General features: G+C 35.3%; 1 protein-coding gene across 2 annotated transcripts in view; it reads left to right on the plus strand.

The window, feature by feature from the left end:
* The window catches only part of ITPR3 (inositol 1,4,5-trisphosphate receptor type 3), a 187055-nt gene that overhangs the window by 166356 nt on the left and 3528 nt on the right, over window positions 1–17171 (plus strand). For both annotated transcript variants that reach the window (XM_072422560.1, XM_072422566.1), the window contains exon 56: window positions 7000–7160. In XM_072422560.1, coding sequence (XP_072278661.1) covers window positions 7000–7160 — 161 coding nt within the window. The remainder of the gene's footprint in view (window positions 1–6999; window positions 7161–17171) is intronic.

The raw sequence follows: 17171 nt of genomic DNA on the forward strand, positions 1-17171 counted from the left end.
TGCTCCACCTGCTATTCATCTATATTTTGTATATATACAAAACAAAACATGCAGAGAAATCAGCAGGGTTTTTTTGGCAATCAGCAAAACCAACAAATTATACTGTGTATTATATCAAAACAACAAACCATTATTTTGGCCACAAGGTGACACTAGACAGTGAACTACTAGTCTAAGGTCCCCTAGCTGGGACTTATATTTTGCCCAGACTATTTTAGGTGTATTGATAAACAAATGGGTACCAATTACAACATCCAAAGTACGATTTGCAGCTGTCTTTTTTATGACCTTAAAATTAGGCTTCATTAGGGGTATTTTTGGTTTGTATTAGGAAGTACAGTGCGGGACAAAACCATAGTAATAGAAAAATAGTTATGGTAATTTGTAGCACAAAAATCAATTATAATTTGTACAGATTAAATATGTGCAAAACAATCCAATAGTAAGGATGTCTTAGAATTCATTTGTCCAACCACTTTTCTAATAAAAATATATTGAAATCCCAGCAGATCAGCGGTTTTTGAAATACTCAGAGCAACCTACCTGACACCAACAAGCATGCCACATTCACAATTCACTTAGATTACCTTTCTTCACTATTCTGATGCTGTGTTATAAATTCAGCATGAAGTCTGACATTGTCTGCGTGCCTAAGTGCTAAGTTGCTGCCATGTAATTGGCTGATTAGGTATTTGCATTACCATGCAGTTGAGCAGGTTTGCATAATAAAGTGGCAGATTACGTAATAAAGTGGCTGATGATTCATTTAACCACATTTTAATGACAGAAACACTTTTTTCTGAATGTAACCTTTAGCTATTGCTAATGGGGAAAATTGTTTATTTAGGGGAATCTGACACTGATAATGTTGCTCTTGAAAGATTACCACATAATACAGACAAGGCGCATAGTTTTTCTTGTTAGGTTTTCCCGGCACAGATAAGTGAGAGGATGGGTTAAGTCCCCAATAAGTAAATGCAGTAGGTGGGAAATAAGTGTGTTCTACTTATAAACAGATTAAACTAAAGCTACAGGCTTTTTTATCAGTTATCCCCTATGAGCCTGTTTTTACAATCTACATATTGCACCTGATTTTCCTATTGGCTGACAAGCTGTAATTCAGTGTTTAGCTCACATGCCCAGTGCTTCTGTATAACAAAACCCAGTGTGCTCCATTATAACTTTGTGAAATGTGCAGAATACTAATGCAAGTCTTTCTGACGGTGTCAAAGTTAACTGCACTAGCAAAGTACAAGTGTCCTGGGAATTAAAGGTAACATTTCACAACCAAGTTTTATTGAGCATACAACTTACATTATTTCACTGTTATCCCTCCTAATAGAACAGCAACTGTTTTTGCTGAAATACAGTTGAATTATTATATGTGATATTTTACCTATCTTCCAATCTTTTTACACATACCAACATTTGAAGACTCCCTGATAACAAAATTTGAGGTTTTGACATTGGTACACACAGTTGATGAAACAAATAAAACAATTTAATGGGGTAATTCCAAAAGTTTACTTATAATACCAAATAGAGGTGAGTGAATAATGGAAAATCAGCTCTTTTGCGTTAAAGGCACATATACCAGTTACAATTTTATCCTGCATAGTGTGCAGTGGCCTATTAATGGAATGTAGTTTCCATCCCCATAAGAAAGAAACTCCATGGGGATCATCTAATTTCATTATCTATAATATACCCTAAAATGAAAATAGCTTACAAACAACTTGGCAGTAGAGACAGACAACACAGTAATTTTTTGTTAAATTTATTCATAGTCCTGAGAAAAGAAAAAATAAAAAAATGTGCAGAAAATACTATATAAGTACTGATAAGTGTTAGTGGTCAGCACTGGAATAATGCTGTTTATACAGAGACCTGGTTTGCATTGTTGGAATGCTAATCAGATTGTCATTATGGATAATAATAATGTACATTTACTATTGTCCATTTAAAAGGGTTCTTTAAAGTAAACCTGTCACAAACCTGAACAACCCAAACTGTCTAAAAAGACATATCTAAACAGATTATAGTCAGTAAAAACACATTTAAAATAATCAAGAGATTTCATTTGCATTGTCAGACTTACCTGTTCCTCGCTAAAGCACCTGCGCCTTTCTCCTGCTTATGGGGGCAGTACCGACCCTGGGCATGGCTACTCTCCCAAGTTTTATCAGTTTCGCCCATCCCAATGCCCAATCAGGAAATAGCCTCTTAATCTTTCTTGGCTAATTTGGAAGAAGAAAAAAGGGTAAATTCAAGAAATGCAGTTTGGTAGTGAGGGATATGATGATACCGAAATCTCTCCTATATGCAATATTTTGGTCTCTCCTGCATTAGGAAAGGACAAAACGAATAGGTTGTTTTGTGGGTTAATCGAGCCCATATGGTGCTTGTAGTCAGAAGATTTCTGGTATTGTTTTTAATGGAACTATGTGGTCTGAAATTTCTCTTCCAAATCATAAATGCTAGCTGTAAGATCTTCCATAATGCCTACTGAAGAGTCCTTGGGCTTTTGGAGTAGTTGCTGCTAAATGTAAGCCCTTAGCCTCCACTGTTTTAGACAGACCTCTAATGCAATATTGATGCCTGCCTAAATTACCTTTCTTAAAGTTACAATGTCCAATAATCTTTTCAGCTTCACCTCTGGCTGCTCTACCTTTCTCCACAACTTTTTTTTTACTTGTACTGGGGGAGAGTGCTTTTGCAGCAATAAGTGTATGTAAACAAATAATTGCCCTACAATTTTTTTTGATTGATCCTCTTCGTCTATATTTCAAACTTCTTTACCAAAATTGTGTCTTCCTGCTTGTGTTGTACTCACATGCCCAAATACACAATTTTAAGGAATCATTTTCCCTCATTTATTAAATTTGTTTTATGTCTTCACTTCTTTTTGTATCTTAAGGTAACCATAATAGCATCAGTTTTGCCATTCCTCTGCAACCCCTTAAGCTGGGTAGACATGCTCCATTTTTGTTTCTGAAAATTGTTGACAATCATTTTCGGCAACAATAGGACAAACAAAATGCTGTAGAGACAGCATTATTCTATTCTATGGGGAGGGGAGGCACCGCAATATAAAACAATAGCAGTTGTTTGCTGTTGGACTTAAGCAATCTGGGTTTACAAATGATAATCTTTAGTGAAGTAATTCTAGCACTTGATGAGACTTTACACCTTTACTTATGTATGTCACTATTGTAGCTCCCATCTATTCACATAATTTATCTCTAAATAATCACATGAACAAATGATAGTAACATGTTTTGCAAATATTTAATGTGACTAACATGAATTAATGATATTAGTGATCATGTTTGCTTTAAATAGCTACAGATATATTTTAGGCTGTAATTGCCCTGTTGGCAGCATTATTGTACTGATAATAATAATCGATTATGTTCTGCAGGACATTATTTACCAGGATAGAACATAATTCTGTTTTTGTTCTCTCATTTTATCAGCAATTAATATTAACCTAGAAAGCTGTTTGCGTTTAATAAATACTCAGATATTATTTTTTTCCAAAACTTTCCAGCCTCACTGTGCCTCAATCCAACTATTTGAAAAAGCAAGTGAATCATTTCATATGAAATGTACTGTTCTTGGGCAATAATGTACATACACCAGGTAAAAAAAAATCAAATTTAACTGTACAAAATGACTGGTATTATAACTCAAGTGTCACAGGAAAGATTGGACAAGCTAGTTTCTATATTGTCAGGACTTTGTCATGCTATTTTTCAGTGCTTGTTGCTTTAATGAGAAGAAAGCTTGCGGGGAACTTGAAAAACTGTACTAAACATGTAGTTAAATGTGTGTGAAATACCATGCATTACTGGCACTGGCACATAATTAAGTTATATTTTTCTCTTTCTAAATGTCATGATTGAAACTGTCCTGAGGCAAAATTAATTTTGATATCTGAATTATGTGGCTAGAAAGTGTTAAGGCTGGAAGGGAACCACGGTAAATCACTGAATACCCCTCTCTCAATAAAAAGCAGCTCAGCTTTTTACCTTTAACGTCAAGTAACAGTATTTGGTTACTCAAGGGATAATTATATTTTATTGTTTTCTTATAGTTTATTTATATAGAAATATTTATATTATATATATAGAAAGGAAGGACCCTAGGCAAAATCCATTGTGTAGTGCTGAAAGGTGTTCAAGTACGCCTGGTCATGAGGCTTTGAAGTAGTAAGCCTAAATGGATGACGCCTGTTGAATATGCTTTTACATCTTCAGAAATTGGAAACCCTACTGATGTCCTGGCAAGCTCAATGGTCTTGATGATCCCTCATTTATAGTTCTAGCGCTGCGTAATATCTTGACACTATATAAATACAAGTAAAGAAAGAAAAAAAAATAAAGCAAAAAAGAGAATATCTGATGTACAAGATTCTTAAAGCTTTGCAGGTATGTGGACTAGATCTAATCTACCCCAAAGGCATTGACCAAGTGTGGACTCCCTAAGTTGATCCCTAAAGTGGTTTTAGGTCTCAGGCCAATAATGAATATATAAATATTGAAGATAATTATACATAGATTGTGTCATTATTACTATGTAATATTTGTGCTCTCTATCATGATGAGTAATTGACTTGACAATACCTGCAGCTAAAGAGGTAAATTAAAGCTCATTTAAGGTTTGATAAGAATATGTAAATACTGTTATTACATTTAAATGCTGTTTTTAAATTAAGCATTTGTTCAGATGCTTAAAAATCTAGCTAGAGAAAAACTAAGCAAAGACATAAATTGTTTTTTTTTTTCTGAATTCAGGTTTGCTTTAGGAAAAAGAGAAAATTTGCACATTGTAATTAGTTGTCAAAATCTAGCTATAGAGGTCAGAGAGTGAAATTACTTCATTATGGCCAGGAGTTATAAGCACTTATGATAATTAAATACAGAAATTTAGTTAATAATGACTATTGAACATTTAAGGTGCAAGTCCTAAGTCCTTAACTAGTTAAAGATGTAACATAAACTATAATTTAACTATCAATGTGTAAGGCTATGTACACACATGCAAAAATTGACGACAAACAACTGCACAATGCATAAATGAGTGCTGTACATACAGCACCGTTCTGCTTTATGGAGAGGGGAGGTGGGCTGCGCTCTCTTCCCCTTCACTTCTATTACGATTGTTCGTCTTCCATCGTCCATGGATCTGCCAGGAATGTTGTTCAGGTTATGAACAACGAACACTGTACACCCACACGATTTTCGTTCAATATCAGCCCTGAGCTGATTATCTGATGAAAACCATTGTACATGTGTACCCAGCCTAAGGCAGGCATGTTAAACTGGTGTTTTTGGGACTGAATATTGCCCTCCAACTCTTTTCTTTTAAGAGTATACCATCTATGACACCAGATATTTTGGGCCACACTGTAACAGTTGCCTCAGTAGAGGCATGTTGTAAATGTAGAATACACTGCGTATGCGCTAGATGGCAGCGTGTAAATGAAAACAGTGCAGAAAATAATATTTGTGTTTTATTACAATATGCTGCTGAATACTACATACTACTCTGGACAGTCAACAATGACTTTGTGTAAAGGTTAACAAGAGCTATAAGCCGCATGCTGTTTATTTTATCCCATATATGTACTGCTCTTAATGGCATACAAAGTGATAAAGTTTTGGCAGCCAGTTCAGTGGGTATGTTACATTACAATTGATGGTATCCCCCGTTATAGGATCTTTGCATCTGAGTTCCATCTACTGTGATTATCATAATGGAGGTTCCACTCTTTTTGTAGGATATTTTAATTATTGGTTTTATGAAGACATATGATATGATGTTATGGCTGCAACTCATCAGCTTGCTTGTGTGCAAATAAAAATGCATCATGTGCTTTAGAAATGGTTAATGAGTTTTAGGTTCCAGTCTACATGTGCAATTTAATGTAGTTTCATTGTGAATTATGCAGCAAAGAGTGGGTTAACCCTGTGTAGTGGTACTTTAAAAATGTTGTGTAATAACTTGTCAAAATACTGTCTTTTTTATTTAGTGATATGGTTTTATCCAAGTGAACGTTCTCAGTATAATAAATATAAATATATATATATATATATATATATATTATGTAACAGCTGGCCAAATAAATCACAGGGTTTCGTCCAGGATGACAGGTACATTTGCCCCAGATACAGGTTATATGCAGAGTATTTTTCTGTTTAGTCTAAACAGTCTGTTTAGTTTCCTTTTGACAAGAAGGTGGGGTTTGAAGTACCAGGCTTAATGACCATGAGCTTCTTGGCCAGGTGGGGGAGTTAATGAGGCCTGGGTATGATCAGGTGTACTTGTCTCACCTGAAATGCATCCTGGAAATTAGGCTGGGGATATAAACTCCCAGCCTGCTTATTCCTGTGGCTCTGTCTTGGCTGCTGAGCTGGGAGGAGGTCCAAGGTGAACTGTGAACTGGGAGTAAAGACACAGACTTTGTTGCAAAAGATATATGGTTAGGGCCTTAGAGTCCTGAACAACACTAGGTTGGGCTGGATTGCTAGTTAAGGGAACTAACAGCGAGTGAGTTAGTGGCCAAGTGGCCAGACTTTCTTTTTGCTGTTTGTTTTATTTTGCCTGTTTTGTGTGGAAAGCGTGTTAAGTGAAATAAACCCTTGATGCACTTAAAAACTGCTGGCCCTGTTTCCTGCTCAAAACACCCCCCCGTTGCTATGGGCGATCCTACAATATATATATATATATATATATATATATAAACATTCCTTCCCCAAATAATAAAATGTATTATTCTATACAGGACAAATGATTTTACAAATCTGGTATAGCAAGGACACTTCTTGAAAATATAAATGTTTTAAAAAGTATGTCATGCAGTCTGTTCAATATTATACTGAATGTGGCTTATTAATAAAATGTAATCCTAAACTAGAATTATCTAAGTGTCTCTCAGACACATGCTAATAGTGCTCTTATCTAGTTGTAAAATGTGGTTCTCATTTATTTCTGCAGGACTGGAGAGAGATAAATTTGACAATAAGACTGTGTCCTTTGAGGAGCACATTAAGGAAGAGCACAATATCTGGAATTATCTGTACTTCATCGTGCTGGTGAGAGTAAAGAACAAGACAGATTACACTGGTCCAGAAAGCTATGTGGCTCAAATGATAAAGGTCAGAATTGTTTATTTGAAATGCTGTCAGTACTATAAAAGTATTCATACTAGAGACCAAGTAGATGTACTGGCACACGTCTAAACATTTACTGTTACTATCCTATCAAATTGATTGGTTTCAAACCTTAGGTTTAGTACACACTGGCCCTGATTTATCAAGCATGTGCGCATAAGCTTGCTGCGCGTATTTGCGCACTGATGTACGAGGCGTATTTCTGCGAGACGGAGCCGAGTGCTAGTACACTCGCCTTCACTTGCCAGCCGGATTCCTGCCTTGAGAAATGAGCAATATTGGTTGAGAATACGCCAATTAATGCGATTAGTTTGCAGCTGCTCGATTCAGGGAGATCTGTTAAGCTCTGTCAATGGTGAGGTCATAGCAGTTAATTAGCGCACACCTGCTCCCTGTTCAGTGTGCATCTACAGTCCATTACAGGTTAACTTGAATCTTTAATGCTTCATCTTCTTTTGGGTAAGTGCTACATTTTTATGTTACATTATACTCATTCACAAAATAGCTTCATTTATTGTTACATTTGTTTCACTGTTTTGATATCTTTTTGTTTGGTTTGCAATCCTGCATTTGTGATCTGATTCAAATTTCATTCTAGTTTGGCTTTCTAGAAATCAAATAATTGAAAAAATGATTGTCACCAAAGATGTTATAATACATGTATTAAGGAACATTTAGTGATTTCACTTGTGTGTGTATGTCAAAATACATTTAAATGCATATAAATACATATGCATTTTCATTATTACTATTTTAACTGGACTGGTTTGCGGGGTGGGGGGGATTAATTAGGTAAGTTTGCTTGGATGGTATGCATTGATGTGACTTTGTAATCCTCATTATTGTTAGTCTCATCTTTTGCTGCAATGTTTTTGTGCCTGGTTTGTAATGACAGTTTCTGTTTAGCAAATCATCAGCAATGTTTTATCGTTTTTTTTCCCACAAATATTCAGTACAAATGTCTGCATGATTTCCACTCCAAACTGCTACTTGAATCCCCTGGTTGCCTTTGTCCCATTCTCAAAGTCACATTGTCACATATTGGTATTTGAATGTATTATGGACATATTACTTTTATGAATAAATTGTCATGTTTTTTTTTTTTGGGTTTTGACATTTGCACTCATGTTGATTTGCTGCCACACAACTCCTCTGTTGATTTGTAGTAGTGTTAAAGGTTTGTTCTCATTGTGCTGTGCTGCCTGGTCTTAGCCCAATTGCCTACAAACACACTTCCACTTGCTGTCCAAACAGGTTGTCTTCTTTGCCTATTTCTTCCTATAATTTCTCTTGTATATGTACACACACATATATATATATATATATATATATATATATATATATATATATATATATATATATACATGAAGCAAAACAAACTATATACTTAAAAAGAAAAACTTAGCAGAAAGATTTAACTGATAGAAAGAACACATAGCAGTTAGGCCTTCGCGCACAATAATGCGCATCACATTCCTAAGATTTGGCGCACAACTATGCGCATCAAATTGAGTTTTAATAAGCCAATTTTGCTGTTTTTAGCCAGTCAAACAAATCAGAGAAAGGGAACTGCTTAAAAATGAGCATAATTACATTTTTAATTTAATTGTAGGTTCTGGGAGATTGTAAAGGAGATCACATAAAAACAATCCCGCAAAAACAAACTACAATATTTTTCAAAAAACTTTATTCAAAATAATCCCCTTTGCTAAAATTAGGTCACAATAAAATATAGAGACCACACAGACACCACTAAATTTACATGGCAAAATTAAAAAAAAAAAAACATGTAAACCCACACTTTGTTATAAAGCCAAATTATTAAAAAATGGCCCAACAAATATTGCATTCCAAAAATACTTACCAAACCAATATTCAATTTTGACCTATCAAGGGTGGAAAACTGGATTAGAAAATATTTATACAGGACAAACATTTAAAGGTGGTAATAAAGACATTATTGAAATGAAACAATATGGCTACAAACACAATAACATAGCATTAACATTGACTTCTTAATTGCAAAATAGACACTGAAACATTCAAAGTTTAAAAACCAAAAGCAGCTTTATTGCCAAATGGTTATAATGTACACCAATCCCATAAAAATTGTTAGTCGTTGATGATGTTGCATACATAGGCTACATACCCTGTCAGGGCGGTTCTAATATAGAGCCCAAAATAGAGACGTTCAATAGGAATATTCCGTGCTGATAATTTGAGCGTTTCCTTTCAACAATATAACCAAAGTATATCTGAGGAAAATTGATGTTTAATCCTTGTTTGAATTGTTAGCATAAAAAGAGTCAAACAGAGGGAGCTAGTGGTGGCCGTCCAAATAATATACCAAGGGCTCAAATCCCCTAAAGAAGCCCACGAGGGCGAAACGCGTTAGTAGGAAAATAACTTATATTGACCTTTCCAAAGGGAAAGTCAGCAAAGGACATCCACACTGAGATGTCACAAACACTGGGGGAGAAGTGTCCTTTCTACAGCACTGTCAAAATCTGGATATCTCGTTTCAAGACTGGGCATTTCACCGTTGAAGATGAGCCCCGCAGTGGGGGCCCCCCAACATCAACTGACCCAGCAACCTGCGATGCTGTCCATGAGCTGATTATTGAGGACTGGCGAATATCCACAAAAAAACATAGCTCAGCCATCTCACGGGAACCTATTGGGTTTGTTATCACCACTATCCTGGACATACACAAGCTTTTAGTGAAGTGGGTGCTGAAATGTTTGAACAGTGATCAGAAGAAAAGAGTTGAAGCATCCAAAGCTGTTTTTGCCCATTTTGAAGCTGCACAGGACTTTTTGTCTTGGTTAGTGACTGAGGATGAAACCTGGCTCCACATCTGGTTCCTTCGGACTATTATCTGTTCCTGAATTTGAAGAAACACCAGAAGGGGCAACGTTTTGAGGACAATTCTTACGTCAAAGATGCTGCTGAGAGCTGGTTTGCGGCCCAACCAAAAGACTTTTATTTGAACGGTCTAGAAAAGCTGCAACTACGCTGTACCAAGTGCATCAGTCCCAGGGGGGAATATGTTGAATAAATGTGTTATTTCATAACTCTGGCTCTCTTCTTTCTGGGCAAAGCCAGGAACTTCTCAGCACCCCCTCGTAATAAAGCATTTTTTTAAATGTGTGTGTGTGTGTGTGTGTGTTTAGTGTGTTTTATTTAGTGTGTGTGTGTGTGTGTGGATCCCCAGGCACTAGGGGTTACATGAGGACAAGTCACCCCATTCAGCTTTATTGCTCCGTGATTGGCTGAGCAAAGGGGATACATGATGATGCTTGATCCGTCATCAGGGTTTCCCCTGTTCATCCATTCATCACTAGAGCTGAATGGGAAGACATGTCCGCATGTAACCCTGAGCGCCTGGGGATCCCACACTGTTAGTAGGCTCACAGCTGTGTGCATGAATGAATGCAGCTGTGTGAATCATACTGTCATTGTGGGATAACCTGTCAAAAAGTGAATGCATAAAAGTTACACTAAACACATAAATTAAAATATTTTAACATTAAAGCCTTGTCTTATTTTTTTACACATATTTTAACCCTTTCAGGAAATTAATAAGGGGTTTAATGTACCCCTGTACTCATTTCTTAGGTTGGGGTGGTGAAGATCTGGGAGTCTTCTTATTAAAGGGGGCTTCCAGATTCCAAAGTCCCGCTAAAAACACTTTTAAAATACTCCATTGTTTTCAATGTAAGCTTTCTTAAAAAGCTTACAATCGCTTGTAAAAGTGCATAAAAAACACATATAAAAGTGGAAGAAACATTTACCTGCATTTTTCAAACCTATATATATATATATATATATATATATATATATATATATTTATATATATCAATTCATAGAAATATATGTATTCATAATAATTATATCTATAGCTTTAATGTGTGTGTGTGTATGTGTGTATATATATATATATATATATATATGCGCTTAGAGAAATATGCTTATTTTTCAGCTAATATAAATGTTTGAAACATTTGAACATTCCAAACATTTTTATTTAAAGTGAAAGATGTGTGCCATTAGAAAGTGATTTTTTTAGGGGAACAGTGACTTTTAAAGCAAGCTCGCCAGTGTTGAGCAACCAGGGATGCGCGGTTCGGAGCAAGCGATCATTGCAGTTGATAACTGCCGGGAGAATACGGCAGCATATTTGGTTGATAAATGGGTTTTTGGCATCCGATTCCAGATCGGGATTACGTGCGTGCGAGCGAGCTTTCAATTTGGCTTGATGAATCAGGCTCCCCGTGTTGTGTAACAATATAAATATGGTGTACTGACTATGTATTGAAGGTTTATATTCATTTTTACTTGTCTGCATGACTTGGTCATCCTTTAATTCTATTTCTGATGCCTCCTTTTATATCATTGTAGAAAGTTGTCCAAGGGCAGTAACAATTTTCCCTGAGACAAACTGGAAATGTCCTCACTGCCATAAAAAGCCTGCCTGTCTGTCAGCACTTTTTACTAAGCAAATTTTACTTCCACTTTAAGTTAAAGAGTGAACATAAACATTTTTGTATCTGTATGACATTTTTTTAGGATTAAGAAGAAGTTAAGATATAAACAATCTATAGCAAAGAATAATGCCAGTGGAGGTGCACTTGTACATGGGTTTTGCAAATTATTTCTCCTTCTGTAATTTCCTGGAGTAATATTGTTGCCTTATTATGATGAGTTATATTAACAGTTGGACTAAACACAAAAAAACAGTCACCAGGATGTAGGTTTTTTTTTGGAAATACAGACATGCAAAGTCTCTCTAGCTAAAAAACCTTTTTTACTGCTCATATGTATGAGTTACATCATTGGTGGCTACCCAATCCCCAGAGAAGATTTTGGTGGACGTAGGAAAGTCAGTAGCAGAGATAGCGGATTCAGCAATGCAGCAATGACAGTTAGGCCTGTGTCATAATTGGCAAGTATGCTGTGTTTTATGGCTCACTTACACACACGTAAATTCAATTACACTTTAAATTAGATTTTTTAGTAATGTTACAAGTCTGACATGTCACTATGTACAACCTACAGGTTTTCAAAAACAAAACAATAAACAGACCTTGTGTTGTGCCTAAATAATAAATTAAAATTTTCTCATGGTTGAGATGTCATCACTCTACAGGCATGAAAAATTTGTCATTTTCTCCATCCCTCAGTGTTTAGACTGCAACATGGTAATTTAACAGCAAACCCCAAAGTTAAAGGTTGCCTCAAGGAACCGTTTTATGAGAGAAGCAAACGCCAGGATTCAGATGATTAGGTCATCTTTGAGTCATCATCTAGAACCAGAAATTAGATTATAACCCTGGATTACACCTGAAAAAGCAGGGCAAAATCTTTCTGTAGAATAAAAGCATTGTCAGATGAATACTGTGTCTTCTGTAAGAGAAAAGACATATTTGGTGTTACACTAAGACCCAGTAAACACTGGTAAATTACCTAATATAATTTGAGTATAGTAGGTGAATCTGAAGCGAATATGTTGGTGCTATACAAATACTGTTTATTGTTAATAATAACCATAATATTAATAATATTAATAATAATAATACTTTTAACAGCCAACAGATTGTATGAGATTTTTGGGTTTTCAATTGGTTGTGCAACCCCCACCTGTTTTTTTAGCCTTAGAAAGACATAAGACAGTCTTGATATCATTTTTTTTACAACATATAAGGATCTTTTCCTAATATTTAATCCTACACATTAAAACATGCATAAAAGCAAAATTTCGGACACATTGCCTTGTTTTACATTTTTTGAAAACCTATTTTGAAAGAGTTGAATAACGACTAAAGTTTCTATACCTAAATTAGAGTTAAACTGAATTTCAACAGCTCGGCACTTTTTACAGTAATTCAATAAAATGGCTCATATCTTGCTTACTTCATGATTTCCATTAAAATTGTTCCTATTTGTGGCTCTTTTCTGTGCAATTAGTAACTTTCCCTCTCATTGTGTATGAAAAAACACAAACCTGGAATTCCTTTTAGACAGGCTTTTTTTGCTAAGTTACCAAACTATTAGTAGATTGCCAGCAAAAGTTTCCTCTGTGCTGGCCACCAAGCTGTGGAGTCTGTTAATCAGTGGTTTCATAGTAGAAAAATGAGTAGACACATAAAAAGGATGCCAGTCTGGCTGTGGCAACATGCTAGTTTTAATTAAAAAAAAAACATTTTTACAAAGCATCTTCATCAAAGAAAGCATTGAATTATATATGCATTACATCGGTATATTAGTAACAAATGTATTCCTGAATTAACAGGCCCATAGCAGAAATGTAAAATTTGCATTGGCCCAAAAGGGATGCAGAAGTGTGAGAGCTGAAGTGGTTAAAGTGGAATTTGGTGAGCTGCCATAATTAGCACACATACACAGCACTCTTGCTGAGTATAGCACATACTAACCCATGTGCAGCTGCCCAGCAGTGATAACAGGTCCAGGACCTGTCATTGCTGCATTCAGAAGACACCATCTTCACAGTGGACTACCATGATAACAGGTCTCTTTGGCATGCACAGAAGTTTTATTGTCCTCGGTGCTTGGCAGCGCTGCACACAGATCCAAGCTTTACACTACACAGCACATATGTTGTACTGTGTAAAGCTTAAAACCACTGGGAGACAAGGATTTTTTTTTTTTTTTATAAAAGGGACATTGTGTGTCCCACTCATCAATTGGTACTTCCTCCTTGTGACTTTTGGTAGTAGAAATGTACGCCTGACACACAGCTATGGCATGAGATCTCACATTTGGATTTCCTCACTAGCCATACCCAAACATTACCATGCTGCTAATGTATAAACACAAGTTCCACAATAGATACATACATTTTATGTTTATTTTTGTCCGTAATTTCAAAAGCTGTAAATGCTTTCGATTTTTATAGTGAAAATATATCAAACATTTCTACAGTTTTGGATAATTACCCAACCGTAGCTTTGTCAAAATGAGAACATGATGTTGGAAGAATAACAGGTGAACAAGTGGGCAAGTATGTTTTTCAAGCAAATTATTACCAAGAGCCAAACATAAATTGCACTATTACAGAGAGCCAAACATAAATTAACACAGCTTTACATAGCACAAAGTATTCCAACCTTGCTTTATGCTTCAAACCTAAAACAACTTCCAGATTGTACCAGATGTGGGGTAAATACAAACATACAATTTACGTACCAAGCTATGTCGATAATAGAAAGAAGTAAAACTTCTTTTATAGTTTTCTGCAGCATTCTGGACTGTGTCAATTTCTATATTGAAGAACTTGATGTTGATAAGATAAAAGACAGAGATTAATCTATAGCACATTTTTAATCTGGACAAATTACAGCACAATTATGGTATCACTACATTCTCCTAGATGTCATGAATATAAATTGTAGCATGAAAAATGTCATTGTATCTATAACCAAGAACAAAAGTGTGATATAATGCAGCTTTAGTCCTTGTTTCATTATTCACCCTAACACAGGAAATGTGTTATGACTACAGAACCCCATCCCCTCTGCTTCTTCTGCTTCTTCTAAATTTAATTAAAATACATTCAAAATAAATCAGCCAGGGTTCTCCTCTACTGCAGTAGTACACAGCCTCTTCCTAAGCCTTGCAACCAGGCTCCTCTGACAGCTGCTGTCTTCCTCTTAAATGCAAATCTGTTAGCCTTTGTGCTGTTCGGGATCATGCCAAATGCACTGCTCACAACCCAGAGCATTGGGTAGCAGCGGTGACAAAGAGTAAGGTAAGTTTTACTCCTATAGCATAACCCATTAAAATAAAAGAGCAAATAAAACTTTCAGTGGGGAGGAGGACCTACTGCAAGAGTACAAAGACTTTTGCAAAGATTTCAGCTTCAAGAGTGTGGTTTCTTGGAATATATAAAAAAAAAATGTATATCCTGTGATGGATTAGAGTGATTTAGTCAGTTTTGTGAGACCCTACCTGCCTGTGCCACTATTACTTAAACTCTTTGTATGCCAAGCCATAAAAAAAAGTTCAAAGTACTTTGAGTATATCTAGATGTACCCTGCCATGGTCATTGTGTCAAAACAAAATCAATAGGACCGATAATTTGTAGGCTTCTTAAAGTAATATGTATACCAGTAGAAAAAGAAGAAAGTAGTTTTGGGGAAAAAAGAATAAACCACAAATTGTTTGTACCTTTTTCACATAATAAAAACAGTCCAAAATTTTAATATTTCTTCTAAAACCATAAATCACAAAAAAGAAGATACACTTTCATCAGTGATCCTGGGTGATTCCAGCAATCTGGTGATTATTGGGTGATCAGTGATTCCAGCAAACCTGGAATGGATCTGGTCCAGGATTGAAAATATTTGCTCACACATAGAAAATGACTTTGCTATTCCAGAAATCCATTCCAGGTTTGCTGGATCACCCAAGTTCACTAAAGAAAATGTATCTTCTTTAGTCTTGGAGAGCTTTATTAAATTAGCCCATTGTGTCACATTGTTCATACTCATACTTCACATGGAGTGATGGTAAATAAACTAGAGGTATTGCTTAATATATTGTATGAAATCATATCATCTAAACCAATTTACAGTGATGTAATTCACATCAATCGCTTCCTCAGACCATAGATTCAAACATGTCAAGAGATAAATAGCAAAAAATAATAAGCAATGTACTTAGTAACATAAAATTTATAGATTTATATTAAACCCATACATTCATAGTCAATATGCCATATAGGAAATACCCGGAGATACCAGAAATGCCGGGCTGCATCTCAGTGCCTAAACTGTTCATGCACAATCATCACATACCAGTGGTGATGTCCTATCTAAGGGATGGAGGATAACCCTAGTTTATGGAGCTCAGCAGTAAAGGCGTCAGCTTAAAATACACGTATTAGATTTTTAAATGAAGGTTATTTTTTTAATAGTGGGACTGACACTCTTTTTGCACATAATGTCATTGGGAAGCAAGCATTCAAAAAAAATTCACATAAAATTATTAAAAATAGACAATAATCATGCTTTTATCATTAAGTACCTTAAGTAATTATTATTTGCACAATTTTCTAATGAAAAATAACTTTTTAAAAAAAATGTGATTTATATTAGGTTTATTATAACTCTAATATCAATCTAACTACATATAATACATCTTGGTATGTATCAGATTACTTCAGTATGGCTATGGCTTTGGCAGGGGGGGAGTGGAGTGAACCAACATCAGTCACAGAAAGGGTTGATAACTTATGCATTCATTCAACCCTGGATATTCAGTGGCTTTCAGATGATATATCCATTTAGTTTCTAGTTGTAGAAGTAACTGATCTAAGTTACCTCCAAGTTTATTTCCATGTAATATGTCAAGTGCCCAAAAAGGATTTGTATTTGTATTAATGGTTTTTGGCAAAATGCCAGCCCACAGAGGTCATGAAGTTGCCATTTTCTTTGTAAATAAGTATTTTAGTTTATTATACACAGTAAATGATTCAGTGATGTAACATATTTACTGCAAAGTTTTTTGCTTCACTTATGGGCAGTTCCATTCTTATATTTAAGAACATTTTTAAGGTCTTCAACCTGCTGCTTTTAGGGTTGATGAAACCAAATAGGTAGAGGTTTGGGGTTAGGAGGACCCTAAAGAATCAATTAATTTGACATTCATCATACAAAGACCGAACTAGTCTCATCTTTTTAAAGATATTTCGTTATCCAAGAAGACAATACAAAACACCAACAGTTGAATAAACAAAACTGAAAAACATATACGAAATATAAAATTTTAAAAATGTATTTTAAAAAGGGTAAAACATTTATTGGCTAACATTACTATTAGTCAAAGCACAATACCTCTTCTTTACTTTGACATATGACCTTGTCACAAATCATAACCTTCTTACTTACCTACAGGACAACTTGTTTGTAAAACATGATATTGCGGCTTAGCCATGTACTTGTATTACTGCAGTTTTATATCAATGAATATGAATG

This window comes from Pyxicephalus adspersus, chromosome 1, assembly GCF_032062135.1.
Source record: "Pyxicephalus adspersus chromosome 1, UCB_Pads_2.0, whole genome shotgun sequence".
In the NCBI taxonomy this organism is placed as follows: Eukaryota; Metazoa; Chordata; class Amphibia; order Anura; family Pyxicephalidae; genus Pyxicephalus; species Pyxicephalus adspersus.